A 27,284-nucleotide genomic window follows, 5' to 3' on the forward strand; every position below is an offset into this window, starting at 1 on the left:
AAGATATACCAAAAACAATAATAAACATAAAGAGTAGTAGTTTATTCTTCAAACTTAAATTTGCAACACTGTGACTTTCTTATTTGTCCTTGTTTTTTGTTGAAGTAATGCAATTCATTAAAGTTTCAATTTGCAGAAGAAGAATAGTTTCTGAAAATGAAAATCGCAACACGAAAATGACAATCGCAACGCGAATTTGACTATCGCAACGAGAGAATAAAATCGCGTTGCGATTTTGTCGTTGCGATTTTCATTTCGCGTTACGATTCTCGGTTGATTTAATAAGCAATCTAAGTGAAATGGTTAATCTATTATTGAAATTACCAGTAAACTTATCGTCAATTTCAATATGAAAAACCTAATAATAATGCAAAAATTTCAAAAAGAAATAATTAAAAAAACTAACCATCGGTGGTTGATTTGTTGATTTTCCATTTCTGATTGTGAGGGTGGCTCTGAGAGATGGAGATAGACGGATTTCGCCGGAGATGGTGACGGATTTCGTCGGAGATGGTTGAGAGAGTGAGAGATGGAGATGAGACTGAGTTGTGATTTTAGGTTTTAGGTTATGAGTTGCGATTACGGGATATACTGTGGACGATTCAGTGTTCCAATATATTAATATTCGTGTTTGGAATTTGAAAAATAAAATACGCTTTGCGATACTAATGGCGCTTTGAAAATCGCATTGCGATTATGTATTATCTCGTTGCGAAAGTCAGTATTGCGTTGCGATTCTGTATTATCGCGTTGCGATAGTCAGTATCGCGTTGCGATTTTCCAAATTCGCATTGCGATTTTCAAAATTCGCATTGCGATTTACTTATTCGCATTGCGAATTGGGAAAATCGCAACGCGAAATTGGAAAATCGCATTGCGATAGTCATAATCGCGTTGCGAATCTGGAAACTGATTTGCGATAATGGAGATCGCGTTGCGAATTAGCGATCGCATTACGATTTTGTTGATCATTTTGGCAAATCCGAAAAAATTTGATTAAAATCGTATATTATATGAGATTCTTGATCACTGAAATTATTTTCTCTTAAATTAATCATTAAAGTTTTTGCTTACGCGTTGTTTCGGCGGCCTTGAGTTTCGCCCAATAAAACTCGGAGTTGCCCTATCTCTCACTCTCTCTCCTATAATCTCAACAGTGCCAAATTAAATAAAAAAGAACAACCAAAACCTTTGATTTGATCGAATAATAATGGAATCAATACAAAGCAGAGTGGAGACATGGATCAAGGATCAAAGAGCAAAGATCCTCAAGGCCTCTTGGGGTCCGCTTCAGTGGCGGATGAGGTGGCATTGGCCCCCTTGGAACAAGGGTGACATGGAGCACCGCCAGAAACTCCAGCGAGAGTACGAAAGACGAAAGCGGCAACTCCACGACCTTTGCCGTGCCGTCAAAGCTGATTCTCTCTCGGATTTGCAGGACATTCTTTGTTGCATGGTCCTCTCCGAGTGCGTTTACAAGGTATATCAATAATTGAAGCTTTATCCATATTTTCCCCCTTCTGCCAATTTTGCACCTCGTATATTTAAAAATCTTATGATTTGGTAGTTAATTTAAAAATATATATATAAGTTAAAAGTGAATTTATCCATATTCAATTTCAAACGGAATTGTATCTTTTAAATTGATTTTTCAATTTTTCATGACAATTTTCCCCTTTCACGGTAGAAACCTGCTACTGAGATGATTCGAGCTGTAAACAAATTTAAGGCTGATTTTGGAGGACAAATTGTTTCTCTAGAACGTGTGCAACCTTCTGCTGATCATGTTCCACACAGGTTATTTATTTTTTAGTCTACAATCTACACTCCTTTCTAATACGAACAAAAATGTTGCTGAAGATGATTTCGTTTTTGTGGGAATATCAATTGCTTCTTTACATGGAGTCATAATTTTGGCCCAAATTTGTAAGTAATGCGGTTATGGAAACATTTTTGACCTAGTTGTATTTTTCTCATTACTTCTCAACAATTCAACATGCCTGTGTAGCTTTGGCCCTAATCGGAACAAAAGAAGGGGTTAAATAGAAAGGTAAGGAGACTAAGAGAACAATATAAATAAGTTTGAATGCAGGTGTGTGCATCCATTGTAAATCTAAACATGGAGATAGAGTTGAGTTACATAACTACATAAGGTGATTAACTTAGCCGGTTGCCTGGTTTGCATCTGACGTGGATTAGATAGTTCTTTGATGGCACTCCACCATGAACAACTACTGATCAGTTGCATGCATACATGCCTAAGATATTTCCTTTGAGTTAGGCTGTCGCTGGTTCTCTTATTTTTTTCTTTGCATATCTCTTATTGCAGGTATTTGTTGGCAGAAGCAGGTGATACACTATATGCTTCCTTCATCGGAACCAAGCAGTATAAGTAAGCATGGCCGATTATTGTTTGACTCATTATTTCTTTCTTTCAAAGGATTAATTTTGTTTGCTTTGCTTTCTTGATTTCATTAAGAGATGTCATGGCTGATGCAAACATACTTCAAGGTGCTATATTTCATGAGGATGTTATGGAGGATGTTGACAGGATTGAATTAACTGAAGCTAAGCGGGGTGAAAGACAAAAAGGAAATGAGGAAAACCAGTTCAATCCCTTGGAATCAAAATTTAAACAGATTAAAGATAGGCCTAAACCTGCTGCACATCGGGTTTGATAACAGTCCATAATTCATATATCATAAGAACTTGTTTTCTTGTTTTTTCCATTGATACTTAAGTCTTGAACTTCCTTGAAATCTCTACATACTTAGTTACATTCACTCCAATTTACCATCTTTAGGGTTTCTTGGCTCGTGCTAAAGGCATACCTGCTTTGGAGTTGTACATGCTTGCTCAGAAAAAGAAACGAAAACTTGTATTATGTGGGCATTCCCTTGGTGGAGCAGTAAGTTCGATAAACTAGTTTTTCTTGAGATTTACCTGATGTGTTGTGGCAGACTATCTATTTCACACCTTTTCTATGCATGACATAGTAGGTGGCAGCATTGGCTACCCTTGCCATTTTGAGGGTCATTGCTGTATCATCTTCATTAAAAGAAAGTGAAAGAGTTCAGGTCAAGTGTATAACATTTTCCCAACCTGCAGTAGGAAATGCGGCCTTAAGAGAGTGAGTGCTTTACCCTTTCGTGAAATATTTATCCTGTGATTTTTTCCCCCTGAAGCTAATGTGTTGTTCTGCTTGCCCTATAATCAAAATTTCCAGTTATGTTAACAGAAAAGGTTGGCAACACTATTTCAAGAGTTACTGTATTCCTGAAGATCTTGTACCCCGTATCCTTTCACCTGCTTATTTCGATCACTACAATACACAAAGTTTATTAATGTCCTCTAACATGGAAAATACCAGTTTATCTACATTAAAGAATGAACACGGGGCACAGAAAGGAAAGGCTGAGAAGATAAAAGAAAATGAAGGGGAGCAATTGGTTATAGGTGTAGGCCCTGTCCAGGGGCCTTTCTGGAGACTTTCAAGGCTTGTTCCATTAGAAGGGGTTAAAAGACAATTTAAAAAATACAGAAGAAAGCAAGTTGACCCCATAGAGCCATTTGCAGCTGGCACTAGCACTGCATCTTCCATTGAGGACGTAGTTGTTGAACCACAGTCTCTTGAAATTCAAGAGGGTACTGATGGCATATCTCTTAAACCATTTGCTGACACTGATAATTGTGAGTCAGACACGGGATCTGGAAAGTTAACAGAGAAAAGTAATGGTAGTGGAGAAAACAATAGATGGCGTAGAGTGCCTTCTTTACCTTCATATGTACCGTTTGGACAGGTATATATTATGAAGGAATACTTCATTCATTAGTGTGTATTTCAATCAACTTAAAGCTACACATGCATGAAGGTGGACAATATCTATAATAATTTGTCTTTGTTGTTTATTTGCTAAGCATATGCTAAGTAGGGATTTTGAGATTTTTCTAAAATTTGATTATCATCACCAATTGGTAACAGTTGTTTCTTATCTGCAAGTGTCAAAGGGCATCTAAGTATATACTTTCTGTAAAGTAATCCTGATTTTTAATTGTCCATTTGTCCTAAGGTCTTGCTTCTGCTTGCCTACCTATCTATTCAAGGAATTTTAATTTCTTCAAATATTTAATGAGCTTTCATACTTTTAAATTTGCCTAAGTGAAACATCTTTGGGAATTTTGTTACCTTTCCTGATAGTTGCAACTATTGTCAACTGTCACTCAAATTGGAAAAATGAGATATGCATCATCCTATGCTGTTCTTCTAATGTTACAATGCTTAATGGTTGCGACAAACTGAAGCTTTTCTTGTCATCATTTCAGTTATTTATACAAATGAATTATTTATTAATAAATTCACATATAACAGCTTTATCTCTTGGAGAATTCATCAGTGGAATCGCTCTCAGGTGCAGAGTACTCAAAGTTGACATCGGTATGAGTTTCCTTTGTTTATAACGCATCTGTCTAGTCTTCTTAACAAAACTTTGGCATTTATGAGCATGGGACTATTTCTTCTGCAGCCTCTCATTTTGTTTGCTTTCTTCTGGCAAAGATATGTTCAGGTCAGATCTGTGATTGTTGAATTAAGGGAGAGATTTCAATCTCATTCAATGAAGTCATATAGGTTTCGGTTTCAAAGGTAGTAATAAATTATGAAATAGTTTTAATTCATGCTACTGTTTATTTTATTTTTTTAGTTCTAAACTCTAGTTGCAATGTTGCATTTCTTTTTCTTCTTTTAGATCAGCTTGCATCTTTATTCCTTACATTGCAAAATTGGTCTTTATGTTTCAACTGTTTTTAATATCCTTTGATCAATTCTTAATGAAAAATTCACAACTTATACAAAGTACATCAGTCAGTTCCAGTAAAGTGACCAAATAGAGACCATATTCTAAACAAATTGAAGATACAAACATATTAACTGTTGATGAACGCAACATTGTGGCTTCCTAGTCCTTCAATGATATTAAGTGGGTGTTATCCCACATCTATTAAGTCTTGGGTTCCCCATGGTCCTATAGTCAATCTGATTCCTTTCGCCTATTACCTATTAATTTTAGGCTAAATGCCAACATCATTTAAGAGGTCAGGTGTGTTATGTTATTCCTGCCTAACCCTGTAGGGTATTGACACCTGTTGTGAGGTTGTCCACATGTAGGCCCTTAGCTAAATGTGAGGGGAAGTGTCAAGTGATGTTATCTCACATGTGGCATAAGACAGTGTGGTGAAATTTTGGGAACCTTTATTTTATCGAGTATTTCATGGAGATAAAGTTTATCCTTGTTTGGGATTTTCCCGTCGAATAATTTCTCTTGAGGCACCTCTGTTAGTGGATTGCATAAATAAGTGATTCATTTTGTACTCCTTTTTGCAGAATATATGACCAGTGCATGAATGATATTGCTTCATCTTTCCTTGGAATGGAGCAATTGCAACAGTTTCCACATTTGCAGCAATGGCTTGGCCTTGCAGTTGCAGGTGCTGTAGAGCTTGGGCATATTGTTGAAAGTCCTACTATCCGTACTGCTACTTCGATCGTGCCTCTTGGATGGAATGGTATTCCTGGAGAGAAGAATGCAGAACCATTGAAAGTTGATATTACTGGATTCAGGTTGCATCTTTGCACCCTATTTCATGCTCAAGTGAATGGCAAATGGTATGGTTGGGCTAATTTTAGTCATTTTCTTGTTTCTATTTTTGTATAATATAATCTTTATGCCCATGCAATATGGTGTTAGGTCTACATTTTTTATATGGATTTAGCAAAATAATACATGCTGGATCACTTTTCTTGAAGTGTGACATTCAAACAAATGCATGTAAAAATATGGTCATATCTGGTCTACATTTTTATGCTCAAAGTTGCGCTAATCTCTTTTTCTCTCTCCTTGGTGAATGATAAGCAGTTTGATATGATATCGGTTCATATTCAGGTGTTCAACTACTGTGGAGTCATTTCCTTCAGCACCAGCTTACTCATCTGGGAATGGGGAACCACCAGAATTACAAAAAATAAGAGTCTTAGTAGGGGCTCCCTTGAGGCAACCTCCTAAGCATCAGATAGTAGCAGACACTGCTAACCTCTATAATGAACATAACTTGGCATCATCTCACCAAGAAAAATACTTAAGGCCAGAAGGTTTGACTGATTTTTTCATTTTCTGTACCAGTGATTTTATCACAGCATCGAAGGAGGTTCATGTTAGAACTCGTAGGGTGCGACTTCTTGGTCTAGAGGTATTCTTATTTCACTTCCAACTTGTAATTTTTGTGCTATTTTTTTGTTTTCTACATTTTCTGAATGTTGGCGTGGTTTTTTTTTCTTGGTACAAACATTATTGAATATTTTATTTATGTGTTACTAGGGTGCTGGTAAGACATCTCTTTTCAAGGCAATACTTGGTCAAGGAAAATTGACCACTATTGCCAATATTGAAAATCTACAAGTAGAAGCTGATTTTCGGGATGGTATTGCTGGCGGTTTATGTTACACTGATTCACCGGGAGTAAATTTGCAGGTATTTTTTTCGAGTCTAAGGAATATCATTGAAACTTTTATGATTCAATGTTGTATGCTGGCTGGCCTTAGATTCATTGCCTTTTATGTCAATATTTATTTTTTCGTTTGGCCACTTTCTATGCAATAGTATACAGATTTATTTTTGTTTGAATATATTTGTGAAGTTCTCCAGCACAATAATGCTTTTACTGTGGGATAGAAAATATTATCTCTCATATTATCTGGGTTTCCTTTCCTTGATTTATTGTCGAGCTTGGGTGATACTGCAATTGAACATTTTCTAAAAAATATTGAATATAAGCTTGAAATCTTTTAGTGCTAACAAGAGTCTTAACAGTGCAAACCAATCTGTAGTTTTAAGCTTTATTAAATATCATATGAACTTTTAGAACTATATATATATATTTAATGAACTACTATTCATCTTTTGGGTCTTAAAAAGAAATTTCACTAGTTTATTTACCTGTGCTTTTTTTCTGTTTGTGGTAGGAGCTGGCCATGGAGGCTTCTCGGTTCAGAGATGAATTATGGAGGGGAATCCGTGACCTTGGTAGGAAGACTGATTTAATTATTCTTGTGCATAACTTATCCCATAAGATACCTCGGTACAATCATCCAGATGCATCACGGCAATACCCAGCCCTTTCACTACTATTAGATGAGGCAAAAGCTCTTGGGATACCTTGGGTGCTTGCAATAACAAACAAATTTTCTGTTAGTGCACATCAACAGTTAGCTGCAATTAATACAGTTGTTCAGGCGTATCAAGCAACTCCAAGCACTACTGAAGTTATCAATTCTTGTCCATATGTCATGCCTGGTGCTGCTAGTGCTTCATTGCCTTGGGGTGTTATAACTAGTGAAGATTCTAATGGGAGAATGGGTGTTCAGAAGCTTCTATCTGCTCCTATCGACCTTGTTCGCCGGCCTTTCCAAAGGAAAGATACTGTTTTTCCTGTGGAGCGGGTTAATTCTCTCTGCCATCTTGTCCACCGTGTTCTTCGGAGTCATGAAGAGGCTTCCCTCGAGGTACAATTATAGATTATGAATAGCTTCTAATATGTTAGCTACTAGTGAGTTCCTTATCTGCAGGCTTTGGAGAGTTTATAGAGAAATATATTTTTTACAGATTTAGATGTGTTTAATTATCGGAAAACTAGCTGAAAAAGAGTGAAGAAATAACAAAGTAAAATTACTAGTGATTGAAATTGAAACTTTCATGTTGTACATTTGCTTTGAATATTGACTATTTTTGTGTCTAACTGAATCCGTTGGAAGGCCATTGCGAGCATGATTAGTTTCTTAAGAAAAAACATATTCCATTCATACAATATGAGGATCTATTTGCTTCAAGATTCTGCTGCCCACATACTTCTAACCAGACAGATTAGTATCAATGCCTGAGAATAGATTCAATGCCACCTGATATGTTCAGGAGTTTTGCAAAGATACTCTTTCCTTACTCATCATAATCTACTTGATGCACATTTGTGGAGATATGACATATCATGATATGACCCAATTCTTTTTTTAGTAAATGTTTACAACAGAATTCCTAGGATATATCCACCCATATGCATTTTATAATAATATCTGTGGGATGAACTTTGAATTACTATTATCGGCCACATTGTTCAAGCATACCGGAAACGTAAAAGTCACTCACTGGTGCCTAGTTATTTGTTATACACAATATGGCTGTAGTGTACCACAGTTTGGTTTCTAATTCCTTTTCATGAAGATCAGATGATGATGAAAAAATTGAGTTTCTTGTTTCGTATCAAATTGCAGGAACTTGTTAGAGATAGGCTTTCAGTGGAGTTGGCACAAGACCACGCTATGGGCGCAATAGATGGGAAGAAGGATTCTCAAGCCAAGGCATTATCCTCTCTTACATCGGCTGCTGTAGGCGCCTCTTTCGGTGCTGGTGTGGGTATCGTCTTGGCTGTTGTCATGGGTGCAGCATCTGCGTTGCGGAAACCCTGAAGCAACATTGCGCATACATATATGACGATATTCGAAGCAGGTGTGCTGTGCTTCCTCCACGACTGTAAATTTTTGTTGATGGTACTAGAATGTAACTTTTAGATGCCATCAGCAGGGTGACAATAGGGGTGGGCAATGGTTTAGGGTTGCCTGTTGAACCAATGGATTTAAATCAATTTTTAGGCGGTCTTGTGATTTGACAAGTGTTTCATAATTTAATTATTTTGGGGTCATATTTTTAGGACTGATCCAGCGTATGGTTCAATTTGTTTAGTTCGATCAATGTACATTTATTATTACTTGGAACTAGTCTGACTTTATTTGGTTCAGTTGATGGTTCTACTTCATTTTATTACACAAGTTGCAAAAAGATTCATCTTTATGGATCTATATCTTCAGAATAATAACTTTAAGAATTTTGGAACAAATAATATTCTCAAATTATTCTTTGTTAATTTATAGTAATTAAATTTTGATATAATGATTTTAAATAATTAAACTTTATAAAATATATTTTAAATGGTATTTTAATTTTTAGTAACTAAATCCTTTAGTAATATTTTAACTGTGTACTTTGTATCAACAATAATTATATATTTCTCGTGTGTTGTATATATAGTCTTTCAGTTTACGGAAGTGTTTATCTTTATCTGAACACAGGCAAGATGAAACTATTTTTTATGAACTTCAACGCTCTCCTTTAGTTGATGGCTTTTCTATGACTTCTGATAAAGGGAATTACATCTCGGACATCTGTTAAGCCAGCGGCAAGGAGAACCATCAGGTCGAACCCTAGGCTAAATCCAGAGTGCTCGACAGTTCCATGCCGGCGGAGATCCAAGTACCATTCATACTGATATTTTGACAAGTTCGAATTCCTTGATCCTGTATTCAGGAAGCCATTGCAGACAATGAGAAATTGTCTTGCATCAATGAGGAAATAATTGTGTCTATGAAACATGGCAGGGACGGCATTATACCTTGTATTTAGAATGTCAAACCGCTCTTCGTTTTGGCTGCCTGTTGCAACTGTTCCGATCTGCATACAATTGATTAGTAAGCTTTTTAACCATTCTAAAGCACCACAGCACTTTGATGCCGGAAGATTTACCTTGGGTACGACCATCTCGAATGCTGCAACTATTTTTCCATCGTCACACGGAGGGCATTTCATAATTCGGAGGTCTCCCACGGAAGCTGCTCTCAACCTGGCGTTGGGGGCAGCCTACTATCATACCTTCTCCTTACCCCATTACATATGGGAAAAAGGGTCAGCTAATATTCAAGCGTACATAAAATGGCTTAACTGCTTTCGGATATTCATAAATAATTACAGGCCTCCTATAGTGTTCATCAGCCAAGTAGCTGTCACAGAGTGAATGGACATGGTAAGAACCGCACTAATCAAGGAGTGAATGGACATGGTAAGAACCACACTAATCGAGGAACGATTTGCATTCAGTTATACATACCTTAGATGTTCATCTGTCAAAGGGACACCCCACTGAAGTTGTATTTCAAAGGCCTTATCTGTGACCTGTTGTCCAAGAATGAAAGACTTATTTTCAGACAGGAAATGGTTGATATGTAGGTTTGGCTATCGTACAGGAATTACATGTCATCCAGGTTTACTTTTCTCAAAATTTCCACTGCTTCTCTATAGGGAATCTTGTCATAAGAACTTGATGCCATATATTCAAGGCGATGAACAACAGTCTTGTCGATCCTTTTCCAGATGAACATCATGTCTTCCCAACAGTTATCCGATATCCATCTGCATAGAAACTTGAAATAGTCCTCAGCACATTTCATGGCATCCCGGAAACTCCAATCAAAGATATCGATGTGATCAATGTGTGAACAATTAAGATGGTTGAGCTTCGAAGATGCAAAAGCTTACTTCTAGTTGTGAAAAAGCCATCTCGGCCTCAACTGTCCGCATTTCAGCCACATGCTTGGTGGACAATGTTTTATCGGCGTGAAATCTGAGTCCAAATGATTAAACATGTCCGAGAGCACGTGCGTAGCTCTCCAAATGAAGGTGGCCGGAAACAGTTAAATAACTCTGCCGACCGAAGAAATCCACATTGAAGCTCACTAAGTCAGGCTTCACAGCAGTTACTGCTTTGGACTTTTCTGTTGTTTCAACCTGTTGTGCTAATTTATTTGTTTTTCTCAGGCCCTGAAGAGCAGCAGCAAGTGCTTCTCTATTGCTGTCACTTCTCTTGAGTTCTTCAACTAGAATTGATTTCTCCTTCACAGCAGCCTTAATGGTTTCCAGGCTAACACCGTCAGCATCACTAACACCGATTGATGCCTCCTTGCTTATTTCGCCGAGAATAGTAGTGACCTGAAACTTTTCGCTGAACCCTTCAGAATCTGTTGTTGTGATAATTGGCACATGCACATGTAAAAAACCATGGTTCTGAAAGAATGTGTGGGTTGCGAAATCTAGGCCGCTGCGGATTCATGTTACAGATGCCACCTGCAACATAAAACATAGCATTCAAAGTGTATATGAGGTTCAATTTTTAAGGGTTTTCTGTTCTTATGAGAGAATGTCCAGAAAAAAAACTAGCAATGTATGGAAAGAATACCGTGGTTGTCCTAGGACGAATATGGGGATAATCCCTTAAAGAATCAAGGGGTAATCTTTTCCTTGACAAAGGATACTTATCTTGCTCTACTGTCCCAACATGAAGAATTTTCTCTACTTTAAGCTCAATGGTTTGTTTTCCATGTGCCAATGGTTTTTCCAAAACACCTTGAACTGACACACATGTTCCAGTTGGTAGAATTTGGCCTGCGGACACTGGAACTGTAGCTGAATCTATCACAACCTGAGAAACTCTCAATGTGAATTTGGAACTTGCTGCATCAACCAATTCGTAAAATGACGGATCTAAGAATATCTTTTAAGATGGACACATATATATTAATAACATAAATTTTTCGTATGGACGAACCCAAATAAAATTTCAGGGTGAACATGTTCAGTAAAATAGAAAACTAATATAAAAAATTTGGGCGTAATGTGCCCACTTTGGAGTGCAATTAAGTCTCTATGTAATCACTCCAAAGATACGGAGGAAAAAAAAAGGTATGAGGTTTACCTTCAGGCTTGAAACACTAGAGCCATCATTGATTTCTAAAAAGAAAATGGAAGGAGGGGGGTTTAGGAATCAAAGACTCCAACTTTTTTCGAACAGCTGGGGTCCTGCCATCGGTGGTGATGATGGCGGCGGCGGAGGCATAAGCTCCTTCTGCACCTCCTTGGAAACTTTAACCCACCCACCAACCACTACTATCGTACCGACGAACCCCGTCTCGGCATCACTACCTTCCAGTACGGTTTTCACCGGCACCCGGTTCGAGTACATCAAAGTGGACTTTATAACATTGGGTTCTTGAGACTCCATTTTTGTCTATGAAAAGCAGAGAGTGAACAAGGTTTGGAAATGGTGATGGGCAATGGCAGGGTTGAAGGTGATGATATAGAGGGAAAAAAAGGGGTGGTTTTGCTTGAGAAGGAAGAGAATGTGAAGCAAGCAAAGGTAAGGGATTGCTTGCCTTCATAGGCATGGGTTGTGGGATAACAATGGCGAAGCTTAAGCTTAAAGGACTTGGAGAGAAGAAGAAGGCTTGGCGGCAAGGTTTGGTATTCTTCTACTGTTGGGTTTTCGCGGGAAAATCCCAAACTCCCAACTGCTTTACAAACAATAACGAAAGGTTTCTACTTTTACTATTTCCTTTTTTAATTAAAAAAGATTTAACTTTTATACAAATTTAATTTAATTATATTTTGTCTTATTTTTTTTATTGTTTATTCATTTTAAATCAATTATGACATGATTTTTATTTTACTTGTTTATTATAGCAATATTTACAAAGTAATAAAGATAATATGGTAATTTGGTATGATTAAAACGGTTCTTATGATAATTCATGTAGAATAAGAACAAGGAAAAGAATAAAATAAATTAATCAGAACTTTGATTACTAAAGACAATACTGCTCCAAATTATTATGCTAATTTGCTACTGATTGTAAAAGCACATATTTTGTTGAATTATTTTGAGAAAATAATATATATTACAGAAAAAATAAGAGAAACTTGTAAAATAAAAAATAAGAAAATATTGATAAAAAATATTTAGAGATATATGCTTATTTGAATAATAACACCTAAATTTGTTTGAGCTGATGTGAGATAAATTTTCTGTTCAACCATATATCTGTTTTGCACTTTTGGATTAAGTTTATATATATATATTAAAATGAAAATTTAATGAACAAAGGAATTTAAACGAAATAGAGCACTAAAGAGATATAATAATATTATTGCTTGAATTATAAGTATAGTGTAAAATTTTAAAAAAGATTAAAATTATAGGGATCTAAATATTTTTTAAAAAGAAACTCGTGATATTGTGCGTTTAGTTTTATTATTTTTTATTAGCAATTTTAATTTTTTAAACTTCGTTATTTTTAACTTGTTGATGATATTATCAAAATTAATGAAAAATGTTTGGCTATACCATGATACGCCACGTGTCATTGTCTAATATTCTTCCGACTTCTTCTCTTCTATGTTAACATGACAATACTCGAACCTTGTCTCTGAACAGTTCAAAAGCTGCCTTAGCTAATGGCTTTGTCAACCCATTAGTCATTTGAAAGCTTGTTGGAACATAGCTCACCCGAAACTGATGTGATGCGACCTTCTCGAATAAAGTGAATATCTAAATCAAGGTGTTTTGACCGAGCATGATATACAGGGTTCACGCTTATCACAATTACACTTGTATTATCGCAACAGATGACTGGTTCATCTTATCAGGGAACCTGTAGGCCTATCAGCAAAGCAGTGACCCACGTGACTCGGCTGCAGCATCAGTACGGTCCAGTACTCGACTTTTATCATCAAACGAGACATTGTTTTATGCTTCCTTGAGTTCCAAGCGATCAAACAATCACCCATAAATACTCAATGACAAAACATGGATCAACGGTCACCAATATCACCTCCCTAATCAACATAAGAAAATGCTCTTATATTTAGCATTGCACACGTCATAAAAAAAATAAAATCTTAGTCCAATGTTCCGCTAGAAATGTATTTCACATGGAGTATACATGAATTGTGCTATCTTGTTAACGGAAAATGCCACGTCTGGTCTACTATGACACACGTAAAGCAACACAACGACTATATTATGATATTCATATGCGTCAGCAAGATGAACACCAATTTGTTCAGTCAACTTTAACGCAACAATAGTTGGTGGGCAAGTGGGCTTTGTAACACCTTAAACCCGAATGTACCTAAAGTGTCACATTGGTCGTCGAGGCAACCCTTAATTTTTCAAACCTGTTTATTCTCATTTTAAAACATACTATGATATCAATTATAAACATAAATAACTATTATAAAAACATTTTATAAACCAGAGTTATGTGACACATAATTTAAAATCAAAATAGTACAAACTCAGAGTTGATAAAATGAATACATAAGTTAGTTCCTATGAATACATATACCCACTAAAGCTACAATGTGGTACTCTGAAGGAGATGTTGTAAGTCCTGTTACGATGATGCTCCATGAACGACTCCAGCAACTGACATGCAAACGAAAAATATCCGAATACTGAGCTTACAAAGCTCAGTAGTATAATCGATAATCTATAACAACATTATGAGTCCAATAAACATAAGCATGCTAAAGATATGATACTAAGCAATAGGTACATGCATGATCTTAAGCAAGTGTTACATACTTTGGGTTTAACTGATCTATCACTGAAGTAGGAGTTTCATGCTTTCCTTATAGCAAGTGTTACATACTTTGGGTTTAACTGATCTATCACTGAAGTAGGAGTTTCATGCTTTCCTTACTCCTCTATTAAAGGCATCGCTATGAGTACACCAACCCTAATGATTATAGTTGCTACACATTATATGAATGTGACATTGATACTCATTTGCATTATCTGAATATAACACTAACTCTACTATGCATTATCTGAATGTAACACTTCTAGTATCTGGTCTCACATAGCCATCAGACACTAGTTAACTGAGGGAATTCAGTGTCACTAGCATTGATGAAATTCCCACTAAGTCGCTAAATGATCTTCTGGTCCTCACATAGCCATCAGATAGATCATGGAAGGGAACCCGGTGTAACATAGTATCGATGCAATTTCCGCTTAAATGAAGGATTGAATCCGTCTCACAGAGCTATCAAGCCAAGCTTTAAGTATATCTGGTGTACTAGACTAATGCAACTTTACATGCATATCTAAGGCCTAAAGGCCACATAACACTAACATCGTTAACCCATTCCTCGTGAGTGTTCGAGCCTTGCACCCTAGTTAGCCACTGAAGTGCCTCACGTACTGACAATACCCCACTAGGGTAACTAAGGTAGCTTGGCTACACCCTAGCATAACTGGTCACACTAAGGTAAGATCATCATATCACTAGCCGATATCTCGTTTTTTTTCTCTCATCTAAAATGTTATGCAAGGGTTTATTAGTATGTTACTTCTATTAGTTTATCAAGCTACTATATTCTGGTCATTTGTTACTTAGGGCGTTTTAGTTATTTCTATCTCTAGAGAAGTCTCTACATGTTTCATGATTTTACAACGATTACTGTGTTTATTATTCGTTGTCTGTAACACTAGCTACCCAATATCTAACTTGAGTTCAATACTGGGTAGCGATACTCTATTATCTCTTACCACACTTTCCCTCAATTCACCCTCAAATTAGAGGGACAACATTCATCATCTGTTGACATTCTTGCAGAACGTAACTCTGCTATTTTGTAATCTAATTATTTCACCATACTACTTGTTGATACCTCCTCTGTAACAGTCATTCATTCTTAGGTATTCTTTATGTGTTCAACTGAAGATATGTGGACGTATTACGCCTACTATGGTTACTCTGGTTGTAAACCACTCCTATGAGTATTTCTAAGTCCATTTGGCCATTTATGTCCCTTACAGACTTTGTCTACCATTTCGATGCCATACGATAGGGCTCAATAGACACATGGGTTGAATCAGTGTAAGTTTCTATACGAAACTTAACCTCACGATCCAAAGGCAAACCCATAAGCTTTTCTGGAAACACATCCAGAAAGTCCCGAACCATAATAATATCATGCACACATAACTCCCAACCATGCGGATTAAATACGTAAGCCAAGTACACCTCACAACCACTACCCAACATCTTACTTGCATCCAAAGACGACACAACTTAGAAAGAAACTTCGATCGTTCACCCACAACAACTAATTCAACATCGTCCATCGTCTTTAGAATTTCTCGGGGCAACTCGAAATCTAAGTGCACACGGTGCTCGCAAAACCAATCTGAACCTATAATGACGTTAAAACCATAGAAAGATGAATCCATCAAATCGACCTAAAAATCACACCTTAAACAACCAAAAGACACCTACAATATACAAGATCTACAAGTGTTATCTCGCCCAAAGCTCTAGTTACAATGAAACCCACACTCTTAACAAAAACAGGAACACTCAACCGACTAGACAAACTATCAAGGATATAACAGTGATTAGAACCAGAATCTATCAAGGCAAGCAAATGAAAAGACTCTAATAGAAAAGTACATGTGTTCATGATCGTCTGAACACGATCCTGAGGCTCACGAATCACGTACACTCTAGCAGGTCCCCTAGTCTCAGCTACCCGATATGACCACGAGCCTGGTCCATTGAACCACCCGTACCAACTCAACCACCTCATATAACATGAACATGTGCACCATCTCTAAACTCAGCTCTCATCGGATAATCTCACAACTGAAGACCTTTGTCACCACAACAGAAATAATCTCCAATAGTACGCCAACACTCGCACAGATGACTCTTACCACAAGATAAACAAAGTGGGAACTGCTGTCAACCTCCAAACGATCTAATAGCTCTACTAGACTGACCTTGATGAGAATCACGCTGATCCGATCCTTGCCCCCTCTTAGCCAAATGACTTTGAAAACTAGCGTCCCCATACCTCTTTTCAGAGGACTCATTGACTGGTCCACCCAATGTACTCTCGACATCTCTCAACTAATCTACCAGAACACCTCTGAAGACTCGGTAACCAAGTAGGCACAAATATCTCTCCTTAGAACATCCTTAAACCTCTTGCACCTCGCAAGCTTAGTCGGCACAATCTCTCGAGCATACTCACTCAAACGAACAAACTCGGTCTCGTACTCATATTTTGATGAACGACCCTGAACCAAGTCGAGAAATTATTTCTTCTTCACGTTCATATACTATGTACCCAGAAACTTACGCCTAAACACCTCTAGGAAGTACGACCATGTCAGTTTATCCTTAGCAGCACTCTTCCGAGTCGTGACCCACCAATGAAGAGTATCACCCTGAAGTAATGACGTAACACAACCCAGCCTCTCAGCGTCGGTACAGTCCATCTGATCCAAAAGCTGGATAACACTCTCTAACCACTCCTATGCCACTATCGACTTGGTACAATAAACATCACTAAACTCTCTGGCTCCTAAAGTCCTCAGGCGCTCTAGAGAAAACCCTATAACAACTAGTACCGATACAAGAACGGGTACCTCAACCAAAATGGCTCGACACAAAGCTCTCAAAAGTGTCTCAGTCAACACATCCACAGAAGGATTCGATTGTGGAACTGCTAACGGGGGCCATTAGCACCATTCCTGACCTCTATCGTATGTGCCTCGGTAGTAGACAACTCCACCCCGAAGCCCCCAAAATGACACGTCACTGCGGTGCTATCGTTCTAACTAGACACATTACAAACCAACATCAGAGTGAGAAGTACACCTGTGATCAAGGCAAGACCTGCAAAAACATTTCAAAACTATGTGGCAATTTGGTTCCTATTTTTTACCCCGAGCTACAATAGCATACACATCATTAATCAACACAACATTTACATAACATGGCTATAATACTAACAAATGTAACACCCCATACCTGGTCTAGAAGTTTGAGCCGGATACATGAGCTTAAATTAGGTTCCAATCGTGTTAGACAGATCATGATCCATATTACGCATATTTCGCGGAAGCAAACAAATTAAAATCTCTTACTATTTATCACACACAATGTTCAATGTAACTAACATGCAATTGAATCTCAATAAACATGCAACTATAACATTTAAATATTTAGGGGTATTTTGGTCATTTCATACCATATGATAAATTGACAAGTCAAATCACCCAATTAAGGTTACCATATGTTAAATATTGTAATAAGGAATCAACACACAAAATTTCATACCAATCGGACATCAGACAATCACTTGATCGATCATACAAGATTAATGACCTAACCGTAAATATGTAAAACTTGAGTACCAAATAGTAGCATGCAATTAAGGGTTTCATTATGTAATTAAGTATGTTTAAGAAGTGATCACTCAAATATCATCAAATTTCCAATTTAATAGTTTAAGCAATTAAACAAATCAATTTATGGGTTAAATTGAACTCACATTGTAATACCCCAAATTTTGGTTAGTGACCAAAATGTAACTTTTGAAAGTTTGATGGTCAAGTATAAACTTGGAAAATTTTATGGAATTAAGTGATGAAATTCCTAAAAAGAATTTTATTCTATAAATAGATAGTTTACTTTTGAGAGTGGGGTTTTATGGAAATCATATTTTGGATTTGAAATTTTAGTAAAGAAAAATTAGAAAGGGTTAAAGCCGGTAAGGAATAGGTAATTTCAGATTGAATTGGAATTTTACATAAATTTGAAGGATGTTATAAAATGGTTGGAAATATTATTTTAATATTTTGGATAAGAGAAATTTGGTTTGGAAATATGCAATTTTTCAGATTTAACCAAAACATTGGAATATAGTGACTAAAACGCAATTTTTGAAAATTCATTGGAATTTTCGTAAATCAAAGTCAAAATAATTCATCTTTGACTTTGAAAGATGATAAGGATGAGGTGTATAGGTTTTATGGTGAATATGGAGATTCATTAAGGGTAGAAATGAAATTTCCTATTGATTTGAATAAAAAAATGTCATTATGTGATATTATGCCATGTGATGGATTATTTAATATTAGACTATCAATAATGGTGGAGCATTTTCAGCTTGTTCTCATCCAAGCTTGTCGTGGGTTTTCTCCTAAGGTAAGAGAAAACTTCAACTCAATTTTCAAGCAATTTACTTAGGATTTTGAGTAAGTTGTAAATAGAAAATTGTTATATACGAAAAACGCTATCATTTGGTACCAATATTGCATGATAATCTTGTTGGTGTGCAAAGATCCCAAATTTTATAAGTTGTGTTCATAAAAATGGATCATGAAATTGATGATAGATCTTGATGTTTGTGAAGTAGTTGATTTATATTCAAGCATGTATGATGATTAGAACATGTTAAATCTTTCGAGAACTTTTCTTTAAGTTTTGGCCATGGATTGTGTGAGTGAGAAAAATTATGGAAAATTATATATGGGTTGAAAATGATGAAGGAAGTATTCTACAAGCCTTAGAAAAATTTGAGGACCATTTAGTAATTTTTGAAAAGTTGGAGATCAATTCATAAATTCTGGAAAATTGAGGGATTGTTGTATAAGTGTTGTATAATTGTTGTACTGGAAATTGTTGATTGGGAATTTAAATGAGTGTTATATGTGAAAAATGACTATTTTGGAAGTTTGAAAAGATTTGTGAATTAAGTACAACATTTGTATAGTTGGGGTACTTAAATGTAATTATGCTTTTGTAAAAGCATTTGAATGGAAATAAATTCAATGCTGGAATTATTGGTATTAAGAATGCAAGTGATAAAATGGTGAAGGACCATTTTGTGTAAATTGGAAAAGTTGGTTCCAATGTTAAAAGGAATTATTAAGAGATAAATATTTTGATAGATAATGAGTTTCAAATATATTATGGAGCTATTTTGGGATATGTTTATGTTAGTATAAAACTAACATATGTATTATTATGAATTTGTGAATTATACAGATCATAATTGATTTGTGATCGAAACAAGTCAAATAGAAAAAGGTTTATTGTGGACAATAGTGAGGCATAAATATTTGGAAAAATTATAAAGTGTTAAGGTGAGTGCAATACATGCATGAAATTATACATGGATGTTTTATACATCATCAGGAAGACTTGCAATAAGTCGACATTGTTTATGTTGACATGATATTTATGTGATTTATCATATATTTGATATATTCTAAATATGTCAAAGATTGAAAATAAAATGCATTGATCACTGATTTTTGCATATGATGTTATCATAAACATATATGATTTTTACCATGAATATTATTTCGGGTATGAACTGCCCAATGTTAAATTATGATAATATACTTTGTCATGGATGGATCGAATAAAATAGACTGTATGCCCATGTCAGTTATTGAGGGATAGGGTATAGTTGGCATGCCATAGAGTCTAGTAGCAGGCTGCATACGGGATACACTAAAGGATACCTAGTGTATATGGTGGGTACGACCTTATGTGCCATACGGGACTGTACTTAAGGATACCTAGTACAGATGGTGGACACGACCTTATGTGTCATACGAATTATGGTGGACACGACCTTATGTGTTATACGGATTAGCACTACGGTGCTTATATTTGACTCGTGTACCCAGGGTCCTCATGGTTGTATATTGGGCTATTGTCTATGGTATATGGTTATGGAATAATGGAAAGTGTATTGGTAAAATAAGCTTACAAGCTTATGGATAAATGGTAAGTGTATTGGTAAAATAAGCTTACAAGCTTATGGATAAATGGTAAGTGTATTGGTAAAATAAGCTTACGAGCTTATGGATAAATGGTAAGTATATTGGTAAAATAATCTTACGAGTTTATGGTATTAAATGGAAAAATATTGCACATGTATGTAACATGATTTTATGGCATTTTGATTTGGACATTGAAATTCATGCATGAATTGTATTGCACTGTATATTGTTTTAATTGCCTCACTAAGTATATACTTAGCGTGTGATGATTTTCATGCATAGGTAAAAAGTCAGTAGTGGAAAAAAGAGTGCAAAGCGACATCAAGCATCAAGAAGTATATTTCTATATCAATAAGACATCCTAAGATGTAATGTTGACTTTATTAGTGGCATGTAACTATTAATGTTTTAATAGCTTTGTTGAACAAATTTGGAAACAAAATGATAATTTTATGAGTTTTGTATAATGTTGAAATTACTGTAGCAGTGCATCGATGCACAATTATAATTCGAAATTTGGTGCATCGATGTACTGTTCACGTTAATGTAGCAGTGCATCGGTACACTGTTCACTATTCACTATTCATAAAAAATCTTTTGAATTAAATTTGTTATAGCGAAATGTAAATTATATAATATGATATTTTTATAATATCAGTTACCATTTTAAGAAAATAAATTTTAAATCGTTCCAGAATTGAAAATGGTTTTAGAAATTCGGGTGACATCTATAATCTGTATAGGTATAATTATACAGGTTATAGGTGTTACACACATAATCATTCAGGAGTCAAATTAGAATTTAAGAACACTTCAGACCTTTAATGAATGCAATTTCACCTTTCTCCATCGAGAAAAACAACAAAGGGATCCATCATTTTTTACGGGAGATCGATCATTTTGAAAAGGGATTGATCCTTTGCAAGATAAAAACTTTGGGATCGATCATTTTTCTAAAAAATCTACATATTTATCAAGAACATGCTACTTCCATAGCAAGAAATTCATTTAATAAAGTATAATATTCACCTTCTTGCTCGTGAATGATTTATCAGTTGACACTGAGAACTCCATTGAAGCAAGAAAAAGAAGCAACGAAAGGCGAAGAAAAAAAAGAATGCCTTAGGAACGGATAGCGAAACATACCATATAAGGTATGTTTGGTTGGAGGAATGTGAGATTCTCATGGAATGGAATCCACATTCCCCTGTTTGGTTGGTCGGGAATGTGATTCCCGGTAATCTTACATTATCAATAGTGGATTTTTTTGGTTATATTACCGGGAATGTCATTACCTCCCTTTCCTTAGGTATTGTTGGATTACCGGCGTTTTGAACTAAAATGCCCTTAAATTATTATTTTTAAAAAAAATATATTTATTCTGTCATTGAATAATAAAAATTATACGAATCTTAAAGTACAAATTTATCCTTAAACTATTTTAGATTTACAAAAAAAGGTTTATAATTAAAATTTTATATGAAGTTCATGGGTTAAAATAAAATTTTACCCTTTCATTAAACCTTTTTATATTTTCAATTTTGTAAAAAAATATATATAAATTTTATGAATTTAAATTTTTTAAAGAAAATATATAAATATTTTTTAACTTGTTAAAAAAATAAATATATAAGAAAGATAATTTGGTCAAATATACATTCCAATAATCTTTTATTCCTTTAACCAAACACGGTAATCCTACATTACTACTAAATCAACCAAACACAAAATACAACATTCTCATAATCCTATTCTCTGATAATCTTTTATTCTCACTGATAATCTTACATTCTCTTAACCAAACGCATCTATAAAATTTACTAGAAGAACGAAGAAAATACAATAAATGCTTCATATTTATTCACGTTAGGTATACAGATATTTTACAGCTTTTTATAACCTCTACTTTACACGGCAAGCTTACAACAACCGAACTTCTTTCAACAACTTCACTTACGTAAACTACTTGGCTATACCATGATACGCCACGTGTCATAGTATAATATTGTCAACGATTAAATTATATATTCTTTTAATTACAGTTATTAAATTAAAAAAATAAAATTGCATAGATTAAAATGAAAAATTTAAAGTAAAACTATATGTATCAAATCTTTGTAAATAATTATGTTTTATATAAAAATTGCATTTTAAGTCCGACTATTTAAAAAGAATAAAATCAAATATTTAAAATTACTATTAAAAATAATAATAATAAAAATAAATAAGATAAAAAATAGTTTTTTTTCAAGAAAAAAAAGGTAACAAAGAAGCTTCGACACTTTATCAGTATATAAATATTGAAAAATTATGTGAATTTAAAAAAAGGTATTTCAATCATAAAATGACATATGAATTAGTATTAATTAGGAGAGAAAAATAATATAAAAATTATAAAATAAAATAATAAATCTATGTTAGTAATATCATGTTAATTTTTAATAGTCAGTGACCATGAAAATGTTTTTTGGGTGCTTTTATTGCTAGAAAAACTCAATAGTCCAACCCAGACCATAATATCTAACTTGGTGCCTTTTTTTTGGTGCTTATTACGGTAAATACATATTTTGGTATTTTAAATTTGTTTTAAAATTTAATTTAATATCATTTTTTTTGTCTAATTAGATCTCCAAGGTTAGCTTCAAGGTTTGAGATTATTCAAGGGCAAGCCACTTCCATTAATTATCGTAATTTAAAGATAGTTTTAATTTTGAATCATTAGATTTAAATCCACAAGAATAATTTCAAGATGTTATAAACATTTGAATGCTTACCGTAATTTTTTAATAACCTAGAGTGATTATAAGATAATATATATTTAAAATATTTTTTTAATTATTAATAATATATACATGTCACAACCCGAACAACAACAACAACAACAACAACAAAACCCAATTCCCATATGTATGGGGTAAGGGGGAGGTAGGGTAGTAGGCTACCCCCAACGCCAGGTTGAGAGTAACTTCCGTGGAAGACCTCCGGCAGTCAGAAAATTAAAAATTTAGATAAAATGCAATGCATGTATAAATAAATACATAAATACATAGCTAAACAATATTCATATGCAGTCATTAAAATCATATGTGCGTCTATAACGGGAATTAATCCCTGCATAATTATCCCTGCGAAAGAATCTCTGCATATAGACATAAACATAAGATAAGATCCTGCTAAATTTAAAAAAGGAAACATGAAGAGAATGATACACAGAAGTAAACGTTAGCAAGCCCAGTTCTAATCCTTCATAAATACCAATAACAGAAACGTATAAAAAGTATAAGTCATGGAAAATACTACAAAGACATTAAAAGAAGACAGATGTGATACCCCCTATAGATGTGACCCACACTACTCGACTACCCTAGTCTTTAGCCTCCATATTTTCCTATCAGAGGTCATGTTCAATTCTGAAGTTGAGGTAAAATTTCTAGGTCAAGTTCAATTAGAAATAAGAAGTTCAGGAACTAGCCTCGTAATTTGTCCAAAACCAAAGGAGAATGCCCAAGAATTCTAGAGATTTCTTTTCCCCATTTAAAATCAAGCAAACCCGGAAAAAAAAACATTTTATCTTCACCAGTCGCCCGCACCGTACTTCTCCATTAGAAATAAGAAGTTCAGGAACTAGCCTCGTAATTTGTCCAAAACCAAAGGAGAATGCCCAAGAATTCTAGAGATTTCTTTTCCCCATTTAAAATCAAGCAAACCCGGAAAAAAAAACATTTTATCTTCACCAGTCGCCCCCACCGTACTTCTCCATCATTCACATGTCCCCGAACGACGGTGGTTTGTGCCGCCACCACAATTTGAATTGTGGTCATCTTGCAATAATAGCCAGGACTATTAAGCATCCAAACCAGTAATTGTTCGTCGTAAAACGGAGAAGAAGTGTTCAGAAACCCTAACACCGATCTCGACCACCACTCATCGGTAAGCGTTATCATTGGTTCCATTCGAAGTGTCGCCTCATCCCGATCAAAACCTTGGTGGCCAAATATCGAAACTCGTCGTCTTTTATCGTGAATTGTAGATCGAAGGTTCGTCGAAAAACCTTAGTGTCGCCTACTATTTTAGTTGATTCCGGCCACCACGACCTTCGGTTCATCACACCGTCTGTCTCATTGAGTTTCTAATTTTTTTCCGATCAAAACCCAGTTGTGTTTATCGCTCCGTCGTTTTCCCTCCATCCACCATAGTTGGGTAAGTAATCGAATCATTTTCTGATTAGTTTCCATTGCTTTTTGATGGGTTTTGATGCGTTTTAGGTTAATTTTGTCAAGTGCCTGTGTGGCTCTTCCCCATCCATGGTGTCTTCTATAAATGGTCCAGGTGGACCGGACCGCCCCGCCCCGAATAGGTCTGAACCGGGTTTGTTTGGCCCGATTGGGTCAACCGGACTAAGTTTACTCGTTCGAGTTAACTAGTCTAAGTCAACCTGTTGACTTTGACCGAAAAGTCAAATTTTTTGAAAAATCATATTTTATCTTTTTCGACGTCCTGAGTCTGAATATGAAATCCTTTCTCCAAATTAGCATTCGACAAGTCGTTTTTTAGTGTTTTATCTTCGGATTCAATTTTGTTTCTCAATTGAGTTCAGTTTATGACGTAAATTCGGTTGTTATGTATTCGGGGAATTATTAGACGTTTAATTCAAGTTCGAGAGTGATCGAATGGAGTTTAAATGTTCGATTTGTGGAGCATGAAAATCGAGGTAATACTTTACTACCTCTTTGCATGCTTTTTGGAACATGTTAATAATGGATAAATGCGTAGATGTATATGATTGGCCTATTATGCATGTTTGATTATGGATGGACTCGAACCAGATACGATTTAAGTGATAAATTGGTTAAGACTTGATTGAATTACATAAAGGAATTGGAAGACTGATAAGAAATGATTTCATGTACAATGATTAATCTGAAGAGCCAATGACCTCATAGTTATTAAATTCTAATTATTTTCGTTAAAAGGTTTAATATTGGAATCATCTGAGTATAAAATTATGAAATTGCCCCTATGGGGTAAAAATGGCATGGACTGACCTAAGAGCGAAAGTACCTTGAGAAATTTGTATTTTTAATTCGATAAATCATTATTTCATCTGTTAAATTCACAATCTGCTTGGATAATCACTAGTAATCGGATCCTAACATTCGAAAAGGTATAAAACCTGTAATTGTCGATTATACACAATCACCTAAAGACTAAAATATTGGAAGTACTATTCTTGTTTGAATTAGTCAAAAAATTGAATTAAATGGAAAGACTAGATGGAAGGAAAAGAATGGAATAACTTTGAATTGTAATTTGACCAAAATGTCCTTGCACTGTAAAAAGATCACGACTACCCCTTAGAGTGAAAAATAACGCTGAACAAATACATATGACCAAATTACCAAAAAATACATATGTTTGGATTGATCAGAATTACTGAAATGTCCTCGAGCTACGAAATAACCAAAATAACTTTCAATGTTCAAATGACCAAAATACCCTGAACTCTAAAGGAATTAGAATACCTTGAAGCCTAATTTATCGAAAGTAATATCACTGACAGAATTGAATGGAATGACGATAGTACCCTTAAAGTGTAAAAATGACTATGGATAGACTATGGGATCACCGATGAACCTAAGTATTGTATCGCCCCTAAAGGTTGTGGAGTACGAATTAAATATATTGGTCATCTTGGAGATTGTTGAAATATATATATATATATATATATATATATATAGAAAATACCATCTGAATAAGTATAGTTCCTCAAGATTCGTTCAATGAGGGTTCTAAAGATGATCAGTTTGACTAGTGTTGAAAATATTAAAGTGTGAATATTCTTGAAGTACGTTGATTTGAGTGGTTGACAGGTATCACAGTGCTAAGATTTGTTCAGTTCGAGTTGACCCAATAACCTGATAAATCGACATGAACCTTGAATTCCTTAAATCATTGTTTCACCCTTATTAAATTAAGTTGCTAAGAATCCACTAGAAATCAAAATGTCCTGATTTTCTAAATAATGGAATCACTCCTGTCATATTTGAAATCTTAAGTAACTCTGATGCAAAGATTTTGAGTACCTTCTAGATTACTTAGTGTCTCCGAAAAATACCCAATACTATATGATCTTGATAAATCATTTCCTGAATAACTGATGACTTTGTTAGCTATCAAACACCTTTTTGAAGGATCTTGATTTTGAAATCCTATTAAATTACAAAAGTTTCATGGTCCCCTACATGATAAATACCAAGTACCTTTGAAGAATATCTGGATCCTCTAGTGTGTTCCTTATGTGACATGTAAATGTTTTACCTGTTTTAAATGTGATTTTCTGAAATCACTGATTTACTGGCTTATGAACTATGGCTACATGGAATATGTTCTCTAGTTACCTGTTTTCACTGGAAAATATAATAGTTCTTGATTTATGGATCATGGAATCTATTAGTTTATGAACTATGGTTATTTGAAATATGTTACATGGTTTCCTGTTTTCACTGGAAAATATGATTGTTCCTGATTTATGGATCATGGAATTTACTAGTTATTACTTGAACTGTTTTATTGGGATATTATCTGGGTAGGTTGGAGTATGGAGGTTCAACTCTGATCAAGCTGGTAAATCCTTACAAACCTAAGGTGACCCTTAGGTAGGCTTCGAGGCCCCGAGAAACTTTCTTGGGTAGGCTCTCAGGCCCCAAGGCACTCCCTTGGGTTAATCATGAGACTACATATGGTGTACGGGTGGAGGGCGATTATATGGTTTGCTTCATTGTCACGCTTACGAGATTTTACTGTATCACGATCCAGATATTACTATTTACTATTAAATCTGATTTCTAAGGAGACCCTTGGGTAGGCCCATATGCCCCAAGGTACTCCCTTAGGATGGCTCCTATGTTGTGTGCTTAGGGTAAGTCCTTACGGATGCAGTTCTGAGGAACTGCATAACGGTGTTCGGTTGGAGGATATTACTATGG

General features: G+C 35.2%; 1 protein-coding gene and 1 pseudogene across 3 annotated transcripts; one reads left to right on the forward strand and one right to left on the reverse strand.

The window, feature by feature from the left end:
• Positions 1-1,138: 1,138 nt before the first annotated feature.
• On the forward strand, positions 1,139-8,841 carry LOC120133147. Of its 3 annotated transcripts, XM_039149796.1 has the most exons (14): positions 1,141-1,480; positions 1,688-1,797; positions 2,330-2,392; positions 2,480-2,672; positions 2,804-2,908; positions 3,000-3,130; positions 3,227-3,800; positions 4,370-4,435; positions 4,566-4,642; positions 5,381-5,662; positions 5,940-6,243; positions 6,372-6,524; positions 7,016-7,555; positions 8,318-8,841. In XM_039149796.1, the coding sequence occupies exons 1-14, from the start codon at positions 1,211-1,213 to the stop codon at positions 8,510-8,512; spliced, it is 3,063 nt and encodes a 1,020-aa protein (XP_039005727.1). In that variant the 5' UTR covers positions 1,141-1,210; the 3' UTR covers positions 8,513-8,841. The 3 variants fall into 3 exon arrangements, with proteins under 3 accessions (XP_039005729.1, XP_039005728.1, XP_039005727.1); XM_039149798.1 differs by lacking the exon at positions 6,372-6,524 and having other exon boundaries at positions 1,139-1,480; XM_039149797.1 differs by lacking the exon at positions 2,330-2,392 and having other exon boundaries at positions 1,140-1,480.
• Positions 8,842-9,135: 294 nt separating this feature from the next.
• Positions 9,136-12,097, reverse strand: LOC120133108 (annotated as a pseudogene).
• Positions 12,098-27,284: the final 15,187 nt, after the last annotated feature.

The sequence above is a fragment of the Hibiscus syriacus genome, unplaced genomic scaffold (assembly GCF_006381635.1).
Source record: "Hibiscus syriacus cultivar Baekdansim isolate YM2019G1 unplaced genomic scaffold, ASM638163v2 tig00110577_pilon, whole genome shotgun sequence".
NCBI classification, from domain to species: domain Eukaryota; kingdom Viridiplantae; phylum Streptophyta; class Magnoliopsida; order Malvales; family Malvaceae; genus Hibiscus; species Hibiscus syriacus.